The sequence below is a fragment of the Arctopsyche grandis genome, chromosome 3 (genome assembly GCF_051622035.1).
Source record: "Arctopsyche grandis isolate Sample6627 chromosome 3, ASM5162203v2, whole genome shotgun sequence".
Classification (NCBI taxonomy): Eukaryota; Metazoa; Arthropoda; class Insecta; order Trichoptera; family Hydropsychidae; genus Arctopsyche; species Arctopsyche grandis.
The window spans coordinates 3,261,114-3,283,388 of NC_135357.1; the positions used below are offsets into that span (position 1 = coordinate 3,261,114).

The 22,275-nt window shown below is 32.6% G+C and overlaps 2 protein-coding genes across 4 annotated transcripts in view; one reads left to right on the forward strand and one right to left on the reverse strand.

The window, feature by feature from the left end:
- Window positions 1-3,632, forward strand: part of Prip (aquaporin prip) — a 45,232-nt gene extending 41,600 nt beyond the window's left edge. For 2 of the 3 annotated variants that reach the window (XM_077427917.1, XM_077427916.1), the window contains exons 7-8: window positions 2,717-2,830; window positions 3,058-3,609. In XM_077427917.1, the coding sequence (XP_077284043.1) occupies window positions 2,717-2,830; window positions 3,058-3,105 (162 nt within the window). In that variant the 3' untranslated portion in view covers window positions 3,106-3,609. Of the gene's footprint in view, window positions 1-2,716; window positions 2,831-3,057 lie in introns of all 3 variants that reach the window. The other variant, XM_077427915.1, reaches the window with a different exon arrangement.
- An 842-nt stretch (window positions 3,633-4,474) lies between these two features.
- Window positions 4,475-17,021, reverse strand: LOC143909754 (uncharacterized). Its single transcript, XM_077427918.1, has 23 exons — window positions 16,645-17,021; window positions 14,097-14,267; window positions 13,942-14,022; window positions 13,654-13,855; window positions 13,426-13,585; window positions 12,252-12,375; window positions 11,962-12,175; window positions 11,772-11,883; window positions 10,536-10,650; window positions 10,328-10,445; window positions 10,123-10,259; window positions 9,967-10,045; window positions 9,818-9,891; window positions 9,636-9,723; window positions 9,282-9,556; window positions 8,896-9,203; window positions 8,748-8,820; window positions 6,811-6,999; window positions 6,479-6,693; window positions 6,278-6,386; window positions 5,103-5,150; window positions 4,837-5,022; window positions 4,475-4,756 (listed from the first exon to the last, which is right to left on the reverse strand). Exons 1-23 carry the CDS (start codon window positions 16,864-16,866, stop codon window positions 4,517-4,519), a joined length of 3,540 nt encoding a protein of 1,179 aa, XP_077284044.1. The 5' UTR covers window positions 16,867-17,021; the 3' UTR covers window positions 4,475-4,516.
- Window positions 17,022-22,275: the final 5,254 nt, after the last annotated feature.

Below are 22,275 nucleotides of genomic sequence, written 5' to 3' on the forward strand. Positions count from 1 at the left end.
GGCTCAATTCATAACCATCTGTAATGGACGACTTCCGCGAAACATGATCCGCCATTTTGAAATGATAAAAGCACACTCTGTTTTGTTTTGTGCAATGAAAATAAATATACACAAACAGCTGTAAGCAATCGTTCGTGACTGGGAAAGTTTATTTTTGAATCAGTTCCGCATTTTTTCCCATTGTAAAAATATCTGCTTAATCTTCTACATATAATATACACGGGTTGTTTGAACTATTGTTTCTGTGCCCAGCTGCGCGCGGCATGATTGTTGAAACGCGACAATGGCGCGCAAACTTGCACGGTGTGCAAGACCAAATTGCCTTTTGATCGATTTGTCGTTTCGGAGGGGTTTGCTACAAATGGTTGCAAACTACGTGACTGCATGCTCATTTCGATTGAATTTCAGCATGTACGAAAGACGAGATATTCATGGGGTTGCGCAGATGACATTTCGATGTACATTGATGATTGGCAATTCTTAAAATTGAGTTGGATCTTTCTGGCAAGTTTAAAACGGCAAAAGCCGAGACAAAAGTATGAAATGAACACGCGGCCGAGTGGTTTGCAGCCATTTGTAGCGGAGCGGTAACTATTTTGTATGTGACAAAAATAATATGCTGCTCAAAGTTTAGACAAACGTTACTAACAATTTGTAATAGCATTGGAGATGATGACGCGCATGACATCATCCGTAAATGTACCCTTAGCTTATTGCATAATTGAAGAGTAGGTGGTTAATGGCGTTTTATCTAATCTGTGCGAAAAAATTTGCAGCGCGTTTGCATTTTAATGTCTTAACTCATTCCCCGACGCGGATAAATTATTCAAATTTTTTACATCTGAATTACTTATTCCGTTCAAATTTATTATTATTTATATTGAAGTATATATTTATAAATTCCACACACTTTTCAGAATTTTTGTGAAAATCGGTTTAGTTTTTTCAATATAGGCGACAAATCAGCTCATAAAATCTTATCTTAACCAAATTTAGACTGTCTTTAGATCGTAATAAAAATTAGCCTTGTTCCCTTTTGTCAATTTAATAAGAGAGGAATCAAAGCTGTTATTATATACATTTTTTAACCCAAACAGAGCTGAGCGCTTCCATATGTATCTACAGTTGAAGTGTGCATTCCAGTTGTAATATATTTTGACTAGTTGATCTAGCCTGATACCAACTACCGTTATAGTTGAAGTGTATTTTCAGTTTTAATATATTTTGACTAGTTGGAATATATTCTGTCTAACCCACACAAGTTGATTCATATGACGAATTACATTCCAACTGGTCAAAATATATTACAACTGAAAATACAGTTCAACTATAAGTTTGTACCAGGTTAGATGGAGAGGTTAGGTTTTCGTGAAAACGTCACTCGACTTGAAATATATGTACTCACTTGAGTTGAAGTCATATTTTTGTTTCGAACACATTCTACGGTACTCATTATCTAACAAATATTAACGCATTATTGAATTCTAAAGCATTCGTAAAAATACGAGAACTGACAAAACTCAACTGTTAGCCAGCAGTTTGGCTTAGTGGTAGCGTATATATTTAGCACCACTGAGGTCAAAGGCTCGAGTCCTCGCCACTGCTTGTTAGATTTGGGGGTTTTGTGACTCCAAATCGATCGTTTCTCTATCAGAGTTTGCCAATTTTATCTGATCATTGCTGAAACGGTTCCTGAAAATTGGTATTAGATCTAATCCTGTTGTCACAAAATCTGCCTGTGTATAATTTGTAATAATTATACACAGTAATCTGAAATCTATAGATATCTCTATAGACATCTCTATAATTTCGTATTTATTATATGTATAAAAATTGTATACAAAAAAAAATCTAAAAATAATCCATAGATGTCTCTATGATTATTATTTCTGATTTATTGTTATATGCTATATATTCTGATTGTATATGTATGTATTGCTGTATTTCTGATTTCTGATTGTTTATGTATTCTGTATTTCGTTAACGTACACCCGTCGCATTGGAGCAAATCTGTAATGGCGAGTGTATATTGATTTAAAAAATAAAAAAAAAATATATATATATATATATATTACAACTGGCGCACATTGTTGAAAGTGTGTTTGCGCTTGTAGGGATATAATTTACTAGTTGAATTGTATTCGAATATGAATGACCTGAAACGCCAGTTGGAATATGTGACAACTGAAAATACACTTCGACTGTACAAAAGGAATGATCTATTGATTGGATATAGCCAAATTTACAAGTGTAAAATAAAATAAAATAATCAAATGTATACGAGCATACCTCATCACAATGCTCACTTTCAAAACACACGATGAAATTCATACTAATGAACAATGTGCATTGTAATTAGCAGCTCCATAATAATCATTAAAAAAGCATATTGACTTAAAGACCATAAATTCTCATTTAATACGTGTATAAAAGCAGGGCCCGAGCAGTTTTCCAATGCCAAGCTAAATATTTGCACGACCCGTTTCATACAATAGTTATACATACGGCTATAATTCAATAAAGTCACAATTAGTTTTTTATTAGTTTGTCAATCTCGTTTGTTCACGGCTAATTCTGTTCAGCACACAATGTAATTACGCGGCCATTTTCAAAACTCATCACCTGTCAATATATGTATACTGAAACCGTACCTGAAAAGGTTTTTAATATTTTCGAAGCACTTTTGGTTTATAATGTTCATGTGTTGTGATTTCAGATCTATTGGGTCGGTCCGATCCTCGGAGGAATCGCCGCATCCCTCGTCTACTGCCAAGGCTTTGCTGCTCCGCCACCGCAGAGATACTCGTTGGCGCTCGGAGATGAAAAAGAGGTAAAAGTTCACATCATTTTACACAGTCAATGATTTGATGTAATCTTTGCGTTTATACTTTGTATTCAATTACAAGCTTCCGAAGCCGGAAATTAAAGTATGGACGGTTCCCGATGATGGAGTAAGTTTTAAGCTTACTTAATCTGATGTCAATTTTTATTACATATGTACATATGAGGTGTATTTATATAATTTTTTTAATATAATGTGATTTTGATCTGTTTCAGATGAAGAGACTGGACGGCAACGGAAGCAAGCACGACGAGCTCCCTTAAAGTAAGGCATCGGTGAAAAATGTCTATACATCATGAGATGAGATCAAATTATTGCAATAAAAACAGTAAAATCTCTCGTATATTTTTATATGTATGTGAAATTTGGCTAAAGCCGTTCTATGCCTTAAAATAAGACATATTGTAATATTCGCTTTGGAAATATTATTCACTGCCAATTGTTAAGAATTGAACGAGCTTAAAATTTTCAATTTCTGCCATATATTTTATCATACATGTATAAAATTATCTTTTTTTTTTATATACATATAAATATTAAAGCTTATCGCGTCTGATTTTTACGGTTTTTTTTTAAGTGTTTGTGTGTAAATTATTATTAAGTTTTATTAAAAAAAAAACTGTATGAAATGATTGACGTAAAATCAGTATACGATCAAAACATGAAAGTTCATACATAGTTACATAAGTTCTCATTTTAATTGTATATAATTTAATTGTCGCTTTAATACAACCGATTATATTTGTTCATTCAACGACCTATAGTACAAAAATATAAGCAAATTTTTTATTATTTTATTAATTAAATATTTTTATATCAGATATTATACATGTACTCTTTCGTATACGAAAAAGATACGCCACACTTTGTCCGTTTGCAAAATTTGTGCGTGTCGTATTTGTATTCAGTCACAAAACATCGTCGAAACCAAAAAATTACATGTACATCGATCATATAAATGTGTACTCGTCCATTATTTAACTGTACGAATAAAATTTATGTATGCAAAACTAAAAACATGTATAACATTCGAAATAAATATATATATATATATATATATATATATATATATATATATATATATATATATATATATATATATATATATATGTGTGTGTGTGTGTGTGTATGTACCGCTTTCGTTTTCTTTTAATAAAAACAATATAATAAAAGGTCACTTGTTTTAATTTTAATCCGAACAATGATTACGTTTACATAATATTATATTACACATATAATGAATATGATCGATAAAACTTTTATTTCACACTTTCAGAATTCTTGTTTTTGTATCGTTTGATTTTTTTTTAAATATATTATATATAAAAATAAAAATGTATGCTTATTTGAAAACATCATGATTCCTTCAATATTTATAAATATGCATGATTGGGATTGTATTTTATTTACAACATCTAAATAACGTTAAAACATTCGTCGAAAGAAATCAATGCGATGAATATGTATAATATATAAAAAATACATAAAAATGATTCTAAAACACAAAAATATATATATATATATATATATATATATATATATATATATATATATATATATATATATATATATATATAACGATGATTGTAAAAGCAACATTAATTCTATAAACGTAAACTTCTCCTAGTGTCGTACTACTTAAAAATCAATTGTGTCGCATCTTCGCTATTAAAATCAGTCGTTTTCATCATCAGACGGTGAGTTTCCTCCGAAGCGGGTCGGCTTCGCCGTCTCTTCGCTCTTGATAGCGGTGGCTACAGGCGAGGCGGACACGGTCTGAACGCTCGAAGGTCCCGGAGACGACACCTCCTGACTCTTATCGCTACCGATATTATTCAACAAAGATGTCTTGATCGCTTTGGTGTCTCCGCTCGTCGGCAACTTCACTCCGGCCTTCAACACCATAGCACCGTCCTGTTATATAAAAATTAAATTAAATTAACAAATAAATATAAAATATAAAGCCTTCCGGTATATAATAATCATTCGCATGCCTTGATTTCAACGAGTCCCTTCTTAGTGATGGCGTCCACTTCAGCTTTGGACATGACGATCTTCTGCACCCTGACCACCTTTTCGCCGATCCTCATCTGGCAGACTCCGGGAGGAGCGCCAGCTTCTGGAGGCAGGGGCAAAGGTTTGATTCCGGGCGGAAGTATTTTAACCATATCGGCAGATACCTACGATCAATAAAAATATCAACGATTAATTCAACAATAATAAAACATCACAATATATTCTAAATGTAATAAATTGAAACCTTTTTAAGCATCGGAGTAGATTTCATAATATCCGACGAACTGATGGACTAAAACATCAAAAAAATCCATACAAATTAATACACAGAATTTGGCCAGCTTGTATATAGTCGTTGGCCACTTGGCAATTAATGTGAAATATCAAATTAATTAACTACAATTGGATAAAAACGTTCATCTAATACATGAGGAAATAGGGATAAGATTTTTGGCACGGCTGTAAAATAAATTACATGACAATAATTGTCAAATAAACATCTCTAAAATAGCTCGCACGGAAAATCAAACCTTAAACGGGTTGTCAGTGACAAAAATAAAATTTGACGATTCAGTGAAATCATAACCAATTACATTAACCTATTAGTGAAATTATAATTTTTGACAGTTGGATGATAGCGCGTCGCCCCACACCTGTCCATTCCCACTCTCCTCATGGTCCACACATCGTAACATCCATCCAAACACATAGTATTGTAACGCATGCGTAAAAAGGAGTCATCGGTTAAGTGCAATCGGATTAGGCCGAGTGGCATCCCCGCTATTTCCCAGAATCCAGACGAGCGTGAGACAGCGCATCCCCGACACTGTGCGACCGTTATAATTGTTTTCGAGGATTATCTCCAGACTAAGTGCAAGTCGGCTAAACAATGGATGGACTTAGCGGTCGGTACCGGCACCCAGCCACTTCCCGCTAGAATTCTCAGAACTGACTGCGCGAAAGCGTGAGACCACATATCTGGTACGTGACTATAACAATAGGTAAACAAACGTGTCGAGGAAGATGCCCTGGGCGACCTGTCCTTTATAAGGAGGTACTTAGACCATATCAAGGCATTCTGGACGGAGCACTGGCGGTGCGTGTATCTCCTGAATCACCAATAAATGCTGTGACACGACTTTGGCCTTTTACTTGGATCCTCCACCCACCCCTACGCAACAGTATCTTAGCAACCAACACTTAATTATTAAAAGGTTAGGTTAGGTTAGGTTAGGTTGTTAGGGTTGGCCCTATTCATTTAAGATTAGGTTGTTAGGGTCGGTATTTATTTTTGTTACTGGCAACCCATTTGACGTTTGATTTTCCGGACGAAAACCGAATCTATCGTGCGAGCTATTTTAGAAAAGTATGTACATTCTTTGTATTTGCCGGGCCGATAAATGTGAAAAAAATACAAACCTTCAATTTTATATTAGTCTTGGGCGATTCTTGGATACGATCGCTCGTCGAAATTTCCGTAGGCCGTTTTGCAGGCGTCGTCTTCAGATCTGATTTGTTCGGCATACTCCTAAAAAAAAAGTTCAAAAACGAACCAATCAGCACACTATTCAAAACGTATACGACATTATATACATTATACTACACTTCAGCATCACGTACTTCAACTCTTCGACAGTCACACCCAACCGAGCCGCCCGCTCCATCATCTCCTTTTTAGACGGTCGTCCGACTTTTCGCTTCGGCGGTGCAATTTCCGGAGATGGAATCACCGGAGCCGGGATCGAGTCTTGCGAGTCGTTCTCCGGCAAAGGATTCTTTCTCGGACGGCCACGTTTCCGCTTCACAACCCCGTCCGGAGTGACGGAAACGATAGGCTAACAACAGATTGATTAGTTTAGTTGCATACAAGAAATATCATACAAATAAAAAGCTTCAGCAAAAAATAATAATGAAAAAGTCGAAATATATATAATGTATATACGAGTATATACCTTGATTGGTTTGTGTTTGTATTCCTTTTCAGTGTATTCCTCCTTTTCCTCTTCGTCATCCTGCTCGTAGTCGGAATCGTCGATATCGGTGGCGCCTTCCTGATCGCGGACGAGCGCTGCATAGTTTTTAACCCGAGAAGGCCTCGTCGACCGCCGTACCAAAACGTCAATCTCCGAGTTATCAGACATCTTGCAAATAAATTGTCAAAATGTGTATATATTCAGATTACATTAACACAAAGCCGTCGCGATACACTGAATGCAAAAGCTAAGGTAGACTGCTATGTAGAACTATCAATTGAACAAACATATAATAAGTTGCTCTATTATAAATTTGAACCATCTAGCAGAAACTAACATAAGGTAGAACCTCGATTATCCATACTAATTGGGGATGAAGGTAGTCCGGATAGTGAAAAAAATCACAATTGACAGGGAAAGACGTGTACATTCAGTATGAATAATTTTTATTTGTCTACATTTACATATATAACAACATGAAGATCAATATTAAATTATTCTTTATTAAGAAATTCAATTGTCGATTTTTTCTTAAAGTTAATTGTTCTTTTTGAAGCTGCCAAATCGCGAATACTTTTCATACAATAATGGACCAGATATTGGCTGTCCAGACGATCGTCTTTGAATGAACCACATAAAAAAACACTCTTCGACTTATTTTTCCTGATTTTTTCAAAACCTTACGCTCTGAGCTTCCATCTTCTGACATTAAAGAATCAGTAAACTTCATAATTTTTATTTCCGAGATCGTTGACGTTCCAACACCACATTCATTTGACGAAAAACGTCCAAGACACCGCTTTTTAAAGCATTGATAACACTGTTCGACAAATGACGACTTTTTTTTTGGTTCAGAGACGAGATATGACTTTTCTAATAGATATATGCCCAGTGAACACGAATCCGGTAATAAAAAATGTTGATTGGCTCGAGATTTGGAGGTATATAAAATCGCGCGATTTTTCTATATCTTGGTGTTATTCGGTCTATGTCTCAAAATCTGTCAATTTCCTGTACAAAATGAATATTGGAATCTATATTCGGGTATTTTATCTTTCATTTGTAGTACTTTTCAGCTTTCAAATCTCTCTAAGTAGTCGTCCAGTTCAAATCAAAAGTCAAAAGTACGTATTTCCACTTGGGATTTTTTCCCACTGTTAATACTATTTCATATTGAGTTTTTTTCTATTGAAACATGTTTATTGGGATAGTGTTCTGGTCACACTATTTTTTGTTTTCGTTTAAAAGGGTTAATTGGAAGTGCGCTGAACTTTAAATCGGTAAAATCGCGAGCAAAAAGCTCGTTCTAGCATTTACACGAATCTGAATTGAATTAATAGGAATAATATATTAAATTATCTTTATATGAGAATGAAATAAAATTACACTTAGAAAAATCATATTTCGACTATTTTTGTGGATTAATAACAAATATTCTATTGATAACTGGATTACCTCAAATTTTAAGAAAAGTCATATCTTGCCTCTGAACCATTTTTCGTGTCGAGCAGTGATATATATAATTTGTCTTTTAGTGATAATACAATACGTTTTCTTATCCATATTGGAAATATTAAAAATAAATATTTAAATCGCGCTCAAATTTTCAAGAAACAGACGTTCTTTGAGTATTGAATATTGAAGACTCATTTCTCCATTTTATTTTAGAATTTTATTCATATGTATTTCAAAGCAGCAAAATCGTAAAATTTGTGTTCGTTTTAACAATCGAAAATCCGGATAATCGAGGTTTTACTGTATCTCCATAGTGCATAGTGAAAATAATTAGGTTTGACCCAACCTCAACAAGCACTTTACAGATATATACTTAAAAAAAAAGCATTTTTGTGATAACGAAACGAAACATAACAAAGCAGAGCAACATAAAACATCAATATTGATAAAACAGGACTCACCATAGAATCGTCATCTTGAACGGACCTGGCCGAGCTGGGGAGAGGCGTACTCGTGATGATTTTCTTGTGCTCTCTGAAACGAAACGACAAATACTATACAACACGCGAAAGCAGGAGAGTGAGGAGTCGACTCGGCAACACTGCGTACCTTTCAAAGCCTTTTTCCACTTTGATGACCGATTCATTGGGCCCTCTCTTGGAAAAGAGCGGCCTGTGCATTCCCCTCCCGTTTGTATTGGAATCTTTCCTGTAAGAAGTAGACTTAAACGAAGGGAATCGACCAGATATGGACCTGTCGGGACTCCCACCAGATGTGGCGACCTTCGTCAGCTCCATCAAGTCCTTCTCCAATAGCTTGAGAGACTTTTCATTAGTTCTAGACGGAATCTCTTTCGGTACCACTTCCGCTTTGATCTCCCTTTGAATCGATTTAGACGGAGACGTTCCTTTTTCCTTCTACGATATACAAATAATATTAAAAAAAAACGAATAGCCTAAAAATTGAATACTGAAACACATTCAGATTGAAATTACGTGTTCGTTGAGTCTTTGGGTGAAATTCAACGAAGACTTAACCGGAGGGCTGGATTTTTCTTCCGTCTTCTGATTGACGCTAGACGACTCCGACATGCTCTCTGTCTTTTGACTTGACAGTTTGTGCATCATTTGCTTTTTAACCTCTTCGGCTTTGGCCAGAATGGAAGTTTTGGTCTGTGCGGCTATTTTCTGCGCAACCTCCGGAATGGTCTTGACCAATTCGACCGTATCAACGGTTTTCAACTCAGTGTATGTAACTTTATCGTCGTCCTCTGCAATATAAAAGTTGCTAATTGAACTCAAGTCGATGATTAGAATCATTAATAATTAAAAATACATGTATAAACATACCGATTGTTTCTGTGCTATTGATCAAAGGAGGATCATATGAAATATCGACTTCTAAAACGTTTATTTTAACCTCCGATTCAACTGCTACCTGTGAACGATACATTCAAATACAATCGTTATGGCTCTATCGGTTGCCTTCATTTGTCTAACTTAGCCCAGCTTGCCTTATATTTATATTTTACCTCGAATTCCTGTTCATCTTCTTTAGACTGCAGCTCCTGAATCTCAGCCTGCTTCTTCGCCTCGGACTGTTGAGCTAAAATCATATATCAATTAGACAAACCACACATACAATATTAATCTAACAAATGAAACAAACAACGAGAATTACTCGAATCGTATAATTCATCTTCTTCGTCGTAGCTGTCTTCGGAAGTTTCATTCAATTCAGCCGCCTCAGATTGGCCGATCTAAACAGAATATACATAAATCAGCACACATACAAAAAAACATCAATCAAATAAAATATGCATGTGAATAAACTGACCAATTTGCCTTCCAAATACGAAATCTCACCAAACGGATCGGCCGACATGGCCTCTTGATGCTCGGAATCGATATGCATGTCCAACTTTTCCTCAGATGTGAACACCAAATCGCACCACTCGCACATGAATTGCTCGCCTAGAATTAAAATCGAATTAAATACAATACGAAACAAAAATTTTCAACAACAATTTGAAAATACGCACCGTCAACATGCAATTTGATGTGGTTAGTGACTCCGTCGACGTCATGGAACTTCTCCTTGCAAATGGGACAGGTGAGGTTTTGCGTGGCGTGAATCGCAGAATGGAAAATTAAATCGTCCTGTAAATTTATTTACAAGTATAAAACGCCAGTCGAAATATGTACATAGATATATATATATATAAAAATACGAATTGAATATAAAATTACTTGTTTAGTAAATAGCTCGTCACACTCCACACACTTATAGCTGTCTTCGGAACGAGGGAAAATTCCATCTGGCTTAATCACCTTGGCCTGATTGAGATGACTCGAACGAAGATGTCTGTTAAATCAAAGAAAACAATAAATATATATATATTTTATTATATGTATGTGGGATCGAGTTTGTATATATTACAGTAAGAGTGTAAAGCTCGAATCAGTATACACTGACTAGTAAGTGTATGCATCATCAAAATCACCGAGTAACAATATACACAAGAGAATGAATGAACACGTTTACTAGTAAATTCAATTCATACACTAGCTGTACGTATGCAGTAAATGTTTAACTAAAGGAATAACAAGTTGACATTCTTAACAATTACATATATAGTCGGCCTATGACGGATTAAACTAAAAACTGAAAGAATGCGACATTATATCGAACATATTATTAATGAACTAAATAAAATATAACCTAAAATCGTAGGTAATACTGATGTACATAATTGTAAAACTTCTACAGTCTTCTATGGAAGCTTTGCGCGACAAGTCTGTAGCGCGGCTGTCTTCCATAGAATTTCTGAACTTTGCACGGGATTTTGAGCCTTATATGCGCCTATTTCAACTGTTTTAAGGTTCAAAATTGGTTGAATATATCATTGAGAGTTGAATGCCATCTATTAAATTTGCTTAAAATGAATATTGTCAGTCAAAATTAGTTTTTTGTGGAACCATACTGAAACCTCGTTTATGTGACGTCACGTCTGTTGTACAATGGCGACGATACGTCTCAATTGTATGAAGAATGATTATTTGACAATTAAGCCAAAACTACGAGATATATTATGTATTTTATTGTTTAAAATAATACTTTGTGTTAATTAACATATCTGGTTACTTGAGTAAATATTAAAATCTGTATTTAAGGTCGAAAACTCGATTGCCAAATTCGCGAAAAAGGTGCCCGTACAGGGCTTGTTCGCTATATTTACTGCCACGGGCAAAGGGTTAATTATTGTCTGTTTCGTATCAATTCAACAATAAATTAGTTATTTGAACACAACCAGTTATATTCTTGAGCATAAAATTTCCATTCGGTTCCAAATTCAATTCCGACTTCGGTTGAAACTTCAGTTGCGACTTTGGTTACGATTGCGATTATGATGACAATTGTGTATTGTTTGTTGTATGTGTTATACACGAAAAACAACATGTCTAATTCAATTTATTGATTATTACCTAGTGTAGTGATGGGATAATATGAACGATTTCGGACAAAATTTGCAAGGATGCGGTCTCATTCCTGCGTGAGTTTGAACGTGACGTATGAGTTGCTTTCTGGTGTTGAAGCCTGAAATTGACAAACAACACATGAGAGTGCATATTACATGTATATACATCAGCTCAACAAACATAATGAAAAACTAACGCAATTCGCAATAATTGCATTTGAAAGATTGCTCTTTGTGCTGCATAAAATGACGGTCCAACCCTTGCTTGAACGCAAACTTCTTCGGACACAGAGCACAAGCAAAGTCCCGCTTTCTCTCATGCCGTCGCTTGAAATGCAACGCCAGTATATCCTGGGAGAGGAACGTCTGATCGCATTCGGAGCAGGCGATCTTCGGCACGGCTGTATGAAGCTAAAATTGCAAATTAGCATTATTTAATTTTTAAAAACATCCACATATAAGACAGAATGCACAAAAAATTGTGAACCTTTTCATGTCTACGCAGCATAGCAGCTCTATGGAATGATTTGTTGCAAACGGTACAATGGAATGACTTTTCTCCAAAGTGAGTCATTTCATGTTTTTGCAAATCATATTTATTGAAGAACGATCTGAAATTTGATATATAAAATTTATTTTTGATTCGAACCATCACATTTGGTATACTGTCTTATAGTACTCAATATATTATATGTATATTGAGTACGATTTAACTGTATATTGAGAAAGATACTTTGTATCTTAAAAAAAATGTTTGTGCATTAAAAAATATGAAACGATCATTCGAAAAAATAGATTTTAGCATTAGAATACATAGATACTAAAAGTGGCAACGTTGCAGTCTTCCTCTATTGACAACTTTCTACTTTTGTTTACGTATTATGTATGAATATGCATGATGATGTCAGGTCGTAGAGTCGAAGCGTTGGTCGTAGGTGTCGAAGGTCACAAGCCGAAGAGTAAAAAAGAAGGAATCCAGTAGAGAGAAGCGTTGGTCGTTGTCGGTTCGTACTTTGGTCATTGTAATACACATTTAAGTAGCAAACATCCGCTTTTCAAGAAACAAATATTTTTTTCAATGATCAAAGCAAAGTTTCTAATGCAATCTGTATCCGTCATTTAGAAATGCACACAATTTTTTTGTAATGTACGGAAACTTTTTTTAATGAACAATTTTTTTTTATAAAATAGACGTTTAAATTATTCTCATATATATTAGCCAGCAGTATGGCTTGCTGGTTGCGTTTACGTTTAGCACTGAAAGGTTACCCGTGCTAATCTTTAATGCTGCTGGACAGACTTGGATATTTGTGACTCCAAGTCGATTGTTTCCTATCAGAGTTTGCCAATTTATCAGATTTCATTGTTGAAACGGTTCCTCTATCAAATTGGCAAAAAATCATCCTACCCGCTATGTCACAAATATCTGAATTTGATTTATTTACAATATGTAAAAAATTATGTACAAGTTTAAATCCATAGATGTCTCTATGGATTAATTAATTGTTAATTTCGTGTTCTTCAACCTCTCGAAATACAGCGATTTATCTAATAAAAATGCTGCAATGTGTGTAATTGTCTAGGAAGGCACATTGGAGTTTACCTGTAAGGCCTTCCTGGTATATATCTATGTAAAAAAAAATAAAAAACAATGTCAATACCCATTGCATTCTTTGCAGTGATGTGACCGTTTGCGCAGATGATTCTGCATGTGAATGTCGCGCAACTGTTGCAGAGGAAAGGAACGTTCACAATGAGGACACGGAAACACTCCTGTCTGAACTTCAGACCCGTCATCTTTGTTGCGCGAATCAATTACAGCTAAAAGAAGACATTACTTAAAATAAGATTAAAAAAAATTACAGACATTCGTATGTTTTTTTACTAACATCCATTATCATCCTCGATGACATATTCAGCCGTATCAACATTTTCATCGGTAGAAATGACTAAATCGTCACCGAGTTGAGTCACTCTTATTTTAGTAGGCGGCTCCTTGTCATCTTCATCTTCGATAGTTATCTTTGTAGTTTCTTTCTTCAAATATTCGTCGATTGGATGCTTCCGAGGACGTCCTACTGCACGTACAGTCTGTAATTGCAAAAGTACATTTAAAATTATTTTTTTTAAATATTATATTGAATATATGTATATGTAAGTATATATGTATGTATTACTTTTGATATTTGTTTGTCATCTTTTTTAGGGATGTATTCTTTTTTTACTTCGATATTCCTCATTAGAGATTGTGGTATGTGCTATAAAAAAACATTAAAACAAATTGTTAAAAAAATGAATTGGCAAGATTTATATTTGTCGTTGTAATAAAAACCTTGATCATGTCCGAAGGCCATTCTATAGGATTCCGAAGTTCGCCTTGAACGATATATTGACGCAGGGCTTCGTCTCCTTGTTTGCATATTTGTTTGAATCGGTACGATTGGTCCATGAAGTGTCGACACAGATCGCAAATGGTCGCTGGCATACCGTCCGATGGGAATACCTTCAAATAAAACAAATAATCCATTTAATATTTTGCTATTAAGAAATTGTGGCTGTTTTAATTTATTAAATACTAGTAGTTTTACTCGACTTCGTTCGGTATTAGTAATATAAAACGCATAAACATCTAATAGTAAACATAAATAATCTTAAAAATAATAATTAATCTTAAACATAAAATAGTAAACATTTTATTAAATTTATTTGAATAGTTTTATTTCATTTAAATTTATTTGTTTTTTTATTAAATTTAACGTCACAGATTTTACGAAACAAAACTTCCATACATACATACACAGTCTGTTTCGAAATTATATATTAGATATTTAGAAAATATTGATCATATTAAATTAATATTGAAATTTGACAGAAAAAAACGGATTCATCTTGAATTTAGAATTTTTTTTATAATTTATTAATAGTTTTGGACCATTGTGGCATTACAGGAAGAACCAAATGCGCCACAATGATTTACATAAAATAAGAAAAAAATACAAATTAAAAATACGAAAGAATAAAATGAAAAAAGTGAAAGAAGAAAAATACGATAAAAAACAAAATAAAAATGATGAACAAAAATGAACATAAGAAAATAATTAATAATATCTAATATATAATTTCGAAATACACTTTATATCTAACTGTTGTTGGTTCGTAGAAAAACAAATGAATATTCAAATAAATTTAATTAAATGTTTACTATTAGATTGGCCATGTTTAAGCGGTTTATATTACAAATAACGAGCGAAGCCGGGTAAAAACACTAGTAAACAATAAAAATAAATATAATGTAAAATTTATTTATTTTTTTAAATTCAAAGTTTTGAAATATCATACGATATGAATTTTTTATTTTATTAAAGTGGTTAAAGATTCTAACCATTTAGACATAGCAGAATTATTTAATTTTGATGCCAAAATATGTTTTGATAAAAATTTAAGTTAGTAAAAAAAAAAGAAAAACAACAAATAAAAAATATAATAAATATCTCAAATGTATAATATAAATAATAAAATTTGAACGGTGCAAACCCTCACTCACTAAAAGTATTTTTCAACAAAAAAGAAATGTATTTAATTTAGTAATTAAATCAAATAGTATGAGTATTGAAATTAAATTTTGAGTATCATCTATGATTAAAAAAAAAAATTACAAAATATTTTTTTTGTATTTAATTTTAAAATAAAAAATTTATTCTAAAGGATAAAATAAAATCTATTTTTCTTCGTATTTATTTCATTTATTAAAACAAATTTAAAAAACAATAATTTAATTTATAATCAAAACTGAAGATTATTATGTAGTGGTTTTGGTATTTGTAATATAAACCACTTTAACATGGCTAAACTAATTTAATTTTTTTTTTAATTACTATTAAATTTAACGTTGCAGATTTTACAAACCAAAACTTAAATACATACAGTCTTTTTTAAATAAAAATTCAAATCATTCGATTCGATTGTTTCGCAACCGACAGGCGAGACAACATGAGATGATAATAAACCAACCCTACAAAATGAAAGACGGCGATATAAAAAAATAAATAAATAAAACAATGAATTGTTATTTATTTTTTGACGGTCGAAATATTTTTTTCTGAAAATACAGTATTTTTCGAAATTATATACATATTAGACTAGATATAAAAATTTAAATCATTCGATTCGATTGTTTCGCAACTGACAGGCGAGACAACATGAGATGATAATAAACCAACCCTACAAATTGAAAGACGGCGATATAAAAAATAAAACTCAATCATTTGTAATTTATTATCTGAAAATACAGTCTTTTTCGAAATTATATATTAGACTAGATATTAAATTTAAATCATTCGATTCGATTGATTCACAATCGACAGGCGAGACAGCATGAAATGATAAAAAAAAAACCAACCCTACAAAATGAAAGACGGCGATATAAAAAATAAATAAATAAAACAATCAATTTTTATTAATTTTTTGACGGCCGAAATATATTTTTCTGATAATACAGTCTTTTTCGAAATTATATATTAGACTAGATATAAAATTTTTAATTAATCGATTCGATTGTTTCTCAATCGACAGGTGAGACAACGTGAGATGATAATAACCCAACAAAATGTGATATAAAAGATAAATAAATAAAACTCAATCAATTATTATTTATTTTCTGACGGTCGAAAAATTTATTTTCTGAAAAAAAAAAAAAAAAACAAACAAAACGGACATGGTTGTGAACTACGATCTTATTGAAAAGTGACAGAAGGCTGGGCGGGCGGAGAGCGGAGTGCGGGGGAGGGGTAGGCGTATCGGATCAATGCGCTCGGGAGCGGAGTGCGGAGTGGGTGGGGAGCGGGAGCGGGAGCGGGAGCGGGGGTTCCGTTGATCCTAACCTCAATGGCGACGCAGGCCATGACCTGGATGGGGAGCGGCACGGACACGGCGAGCGGAGCGCGACCGCGGCCCCGATCACGATCACGATCTCGATCTCGATCCCGATCCCGAGTCGCGTCCCGGTAGATGTCGCTCAGCGGCTCGTCGCTCGTCAGGCAAAAGCGACAGAGGCGTCTCGCCCGCAGCCCCGCGCGCCTCCTCTCCGTCTCGCTCAGACTCATTCTCGGGGCGAGGCTACTCCCGGCGCCCCAGCGAGGGCGGATTCCCTCTACCCCTCTACCCCTCCGCCCCCGACTCGGAGCAATTCGACGAAAGACGCGCCAACGCGAAGCAACCGCACTGCAAGCGCCGGCCGCCACTCTGCGAAGTGAGTTCGCCACCTAGCGGCCGTTTCGGCAACTACTCCTCTAACCCCTCAACGGCCGACTTCGCACGCTCGCTTTCCTGCCGTGGTTGCGGACACTGGTTCGCCTCGCCATTCATTCGAATTATTATCAAAATCAAATTATCAAATTCCTCAACCATTTCGCCTCATATTACACACTTTTTATTAAAACTACTACTATGTATATCACTTTCGAATATGAAACGACATGTCACGTCGCCCGCTACGTAAATATATATATACGCGTATATTAAGGTGATCATTTTTTCCAAATTCAAAGTCAGGACATTTTTCAAAAAACATTTCTAAATACTTATTAATTATTTAAAACGAATATTAAAGTATCATGGACGCACATTTATTTATTTATTTTATTTTAACATTTTTAAGAGAAACTTAAACAGCTAGTACGAAAATAATAAAATTAATAGTTATACATAAGTCAATTACAAGTAAAGTAGAACTTGCTGGGAAGGATTTGCCAATTAAAAAAAATAAAAGAATACAAAAAGAAAAATGCATAAGTAATAGTAAAAAGTTAAGCGGAAAGGGTTAAAAAAAATATGAAAATATTTATTTTCTTGAATACTATTATGAAATTCTCCACAAGACTGATTAAAATTATAGTAAGTGATTAGTGTTTGCATATTAAGTTATTAAATAAAAAAAAATTAATAGAAATATGTCGGTCCTGTGTTCGATCCGCGCGCGGTCATATTTTTTTTTTCAAATATCTTGTAAATATATATAATTTAATATTTATATTTAACTAGTTGTTTTACCCGGCTTCACTCAGTATTTGTAATATGAACAGCTTAAACATGATGAATCTAATAGTAAATATTCATTTGTTTTTTTATTAAATTTATTTGATTATAAAAAAATATAATATCCAACCAGTTGAATTGTCAGCATAGAAACTTTGTTTTGTTTAAGAATTTCCCAACCAAAGATACTTACATACGTATATACATATTTACCTACAAAGTCTCTTTCGAAATTATATATTGGATTTAATATTTATATTCAATTGTTTAATAAGAAAAAAAGGAAAAACTACCAACCAACCTAACTGCATATAAACAAAATAAAACACCAATAGAAAAAATAACTAAATTTTCAATATATGGCGCTAAATGGTCATATTAGCATCGTCTATTACCCTAGAGGAAACATTGGTAACAAACAGTATATGTATATAGAAGTTAGTTTCTTTCGATATTATATTCCTACATTTTGTTGGCAGTGTTTTAACTGTGGCGTACATCTGTCTAATCGAAACGATTATTATAGTATGGCGAGCGTTATCGCACACAGGCACACATAATAGCAATTTATTTATATATATATATATATATATATATATATATATATATATATATATATATATATATATAGCGCATTTTAAATTTGAGGCCCCCCATTTCAATAAAAAAATGCTGTCATTGTTTTTATCATGCTTCTCAGTATATGGTTTTTCATTTTAATTTTACAAAACCATTTTTTTATTTATTTATTTACTATACATATGTTCTTGAAAAATTAACAGTTTTTGGAATAAAATAGGTAATATTTTAAAATACTATGTAAAATAGGTACTAATTTCATTTATTACGTATTGTATTGTAGACAATGATAATAATTTGTAAGTTGTACATTTGTTTTTGTGGGTGTGGTTAAACTTAACGTGGTTACTTTCCTAAAAACGTTAACCTATAATAAATCGTAAATAATTAAAAATACATATCAGGTAAATATTGTCATAAATGCATCAAAGTAAATTTAATTTTCTTATTTTCAACCAATCATATTTATTTATTTAAAGTTTGGACCATTTGAAACAACCGTCTAATCGCATTTATTACGATTTAAAATAGCCACATTTAATACTGAAAACAAATAAATTCCCAATCCACAATACACAATTTGCATCGACTTTTAATGTTAATATTATGCAAATAAATGTGTGTTTATGTACTTAATTTCGATAAAATAGTGTCTAGTAATTACTGGTAACGTTTAAAATTTACCGGTATTCACCGATGGCGACATTTTGACGTTTTACCGGTAAACCGTTATTACAATACCTAATCGTTATGGATGTGTGCAACCGCGACTTATCCGTGAGAATTGAGGCACTGCAGCACCACAACCAAACCGGTTTTTATTGGTTATATAGATGGATAAGTGCAACTCCCACAAAATTATTTTCCGTAAACCGCATATCCATATAAATATAACGTAAAAAGCAAAATCAAATAACTCAGTCATGTTTGAAAACGACTCGCTTACTTTAACAAAAAAATTACGTTTGATAAATATACATACATTCACGAAAGTTTTACAAATTCAATAATAAAACAAAATTATATCCGAGGTTTTTAGCCGTTGGATGAACAATACGATATGACGAAGCATAATCATAAACTTCTTTTTAAAATATAAAAAATATATTACAAATCAACTTTTTATTTTATTTTATAATTATGAATACATCTATAAAAAAAAATACAATTATTAATTATTTTTCATTTTAATTGTTCATAATTTATTTTGTAATTTACACGATTTAACTTTTTTTAAATAATTATATTGTATATGATATTTTCTTCAAATAATTATATTGTATAAGATAATGATAACGGTATTTTTTAACACCCCATTTCTAAAATCGATTAATTCTTTAAAAATTAATATACGTTGTTTTTTCATCTTAAAAATTTCTTTGAAAATTTTTAAACACTGAAAATTTGACTTTCTGATCATTTTAAATTTAAATAAAATATAAATTAATTTTTACTGTACATCACTACAATTTTTTCAAGCTTTTTATTAGCTTCACCCTGTTATATTACTTTTCGTAATATATACTCGTAACACTAGTCATCCGCAAAATATTTTGAATTGTTCGTTCGAAATTTCCATCCTTACCTGTTCGCAAATTTATCATAAAATAATTACGAAATTAAAAAATGCCATCTTTTTTTGCCATTTAGCATTTATGACGGAATAGATAAAAAATAAATATCAAATTGTTAAACCTTTCCGCGGGGGTGAAGACGGGCGCTAGCGTGTTAAAACGGGTCTCGATCGGTACTTTGGGCTATCGAACGATTGCTCGAATTTTCAGCCTCACGGCAATCAAACGCCATTTCTGCATCCCCGAATTTGTATTATTTGACTTTTTTCGACGGGATAATGCAGTTTAAATTTGGAAATGTATAAAAATTTGACAGGATAGTCTATTGTCCGCTAGACGGCGCTAGTTATTCCCCCTCCCCCTCCCCCTGCCCCCTCTCCACTCTCGTTTCTTTCACACAATGGCCCCTCTATAATGACACAAAATGGCCAAGCTCGCTCGCGACGCAAACACATCGATTACACAACTCGATTTCTAGTTGCGAACCAAACAAACTTGCTAAATATTAATGAGTCAATTTATTTTATATTTCATAAAGTCCGCCATCTTTGATTTCATTTCATCGTTGAAAATATTATCGCAATTGAAATTATAGTTTCGGCGTTCAATTGTTTTTTATTTAAAATTCTTGTCGTCTTATGTTTGGTCATAAAACGATTTCATGCATTTAAATTGCAAACTTATAATATGTTGTTTGATTTTTTTTTCTTTTAGATATTATTTTATTTTCGCCAAGTGAATATTAATCTCGAACAAGTTTAATATTTTTCCGTTAATTGTATTGCATTATAATAAATATTTTAACAATTGTTTCATTACATTGTCTAAATGCTGTTCGTATTTAGATTTTTTTTAAATAATTATTTAAAAAATTTTATTGAAATTATAAAAATATAAACATATATTTTTAGTTTTACATTATAATATCACTTTGGTTAAATTTTGTAAGTAAGCCCAAGTAATTATATTCAGTGTATACAATTTAGCACTAGCGAGATCTACATTTCAATTTAAGAACTCTCATCGCAATTTAAATAATAATTATAAAACTTTTTGCTTTATTGGTAACGAAAAATTAACATTGCGATTATGATAAATATTAAATACCGTTTATTCATCATATTTTACCGTTTTTACTAGAATCTACGTATATACATATTTATCTAGATGCATTTTTATATACTGTTGAAATTAAAATTTATACATTTATTAAAATAAAACAATTTTTATAATATTTACTAATATAATGTTTATGTATGTAATCATTAGAGACACGCAGAGCCGTAGCAATGTTTTTGGCTCCCTTGGCAAGTATTTGATTTGGTGCCCATTTTTTTTTTTTAATTAAACAAAATATTGAAACATAAAATTGAACAATCAATCAAATCAAAAATGAACTTATTTTAATATTATAAATGCCCTATATTGCTAATGTCGCAACAACTAGTTATCATATTGTAAAAATTATCAGAAAACCCAGTGGTGTACTGTTATTTTGTGAGATAATTGGATAATTAGTCACATCATATAGCCCAAAAGACAATTTTTGCCATGAAAATCGCGAATACAGAATATTTGGCACTCGAGTTCTCGTTAGTATGATGGACTTTTCGGCTGCCAGATGTTCCGTTCCGTTATAGAGATTTTAGTGACTTTTGAACGAGCGCTTTGTGGGCAATAATCACCGAACCATGTACGTAAACATATCAGTTTTTGAATTTTGTGGATTAAAACAACTCATTAATTAAAAAATGTTTCGGAAAGTGATAGCAAGGTACAAAAATGTCTGACGAAAACGTGCTAAATATGTAAATCTAAAGTCGAGTTTTCGATGCTTTGGCTTTGGCAACAAAGTCTCTTATTATATTATTCGCTAATTCAAATTATATTGTTAATAATATGCTTAAATTTGACTGGTGGTCTATCTTAAATAGTTTTTGATAGTTAAAAAATTTTATTGTAACTAATCGTTTCACAAATCTTAAAAAAGCATATTTGGAAACTCTATGCTCTATGCTTAGTTTTAATGCATTTTAATTTGATATTGTATTTTCATATTCATGTTTTTTGTCTTTGTATTTTTCTTCCTATATATTAATTTTATTTTATTATAATTAATTAACGCAATACTACAAAAGACATCATTTGTTTCAAAAAAACACGCGTGTTTATGATTGCAATCAATCGGTGCGTCTCATAATCATGTAAGAAAAAAAATTAATTAATTAATATTTTTCAAGCACGGATAATCCGCAACCGGATAATCGAGAGTTTACTGTACTTCCATACGTTATCTTACATATATAAAAAAGGCTATTAACCCGT

Excerpts from the sequence above, each read along its gene's own strand:
- LOC143909754 (XM_077427918.1), bottom strand. The coding sequence starts at position 16,866 with ATGAGTCTGAGCGAGACGGAGAGGAGGCGCGCGGGGCTGCGGGCGAGA. Across the intron at positions 8,821-8,895 it reads GTGGAAAAAGGCTTTGAAAG|AGAGCACAAGAAAATCATCA; the intron begins GTACGCAGTGTT and ends GTTTCGTTTCAG. Across the intron at positions 5,151-6,277 it reads AGACTAATATAAAATTGAAG|TCCATCAGTTCGTCGGATAT; the intron begins GTTTGTATTTTT and ends TTGATGTTTTAG.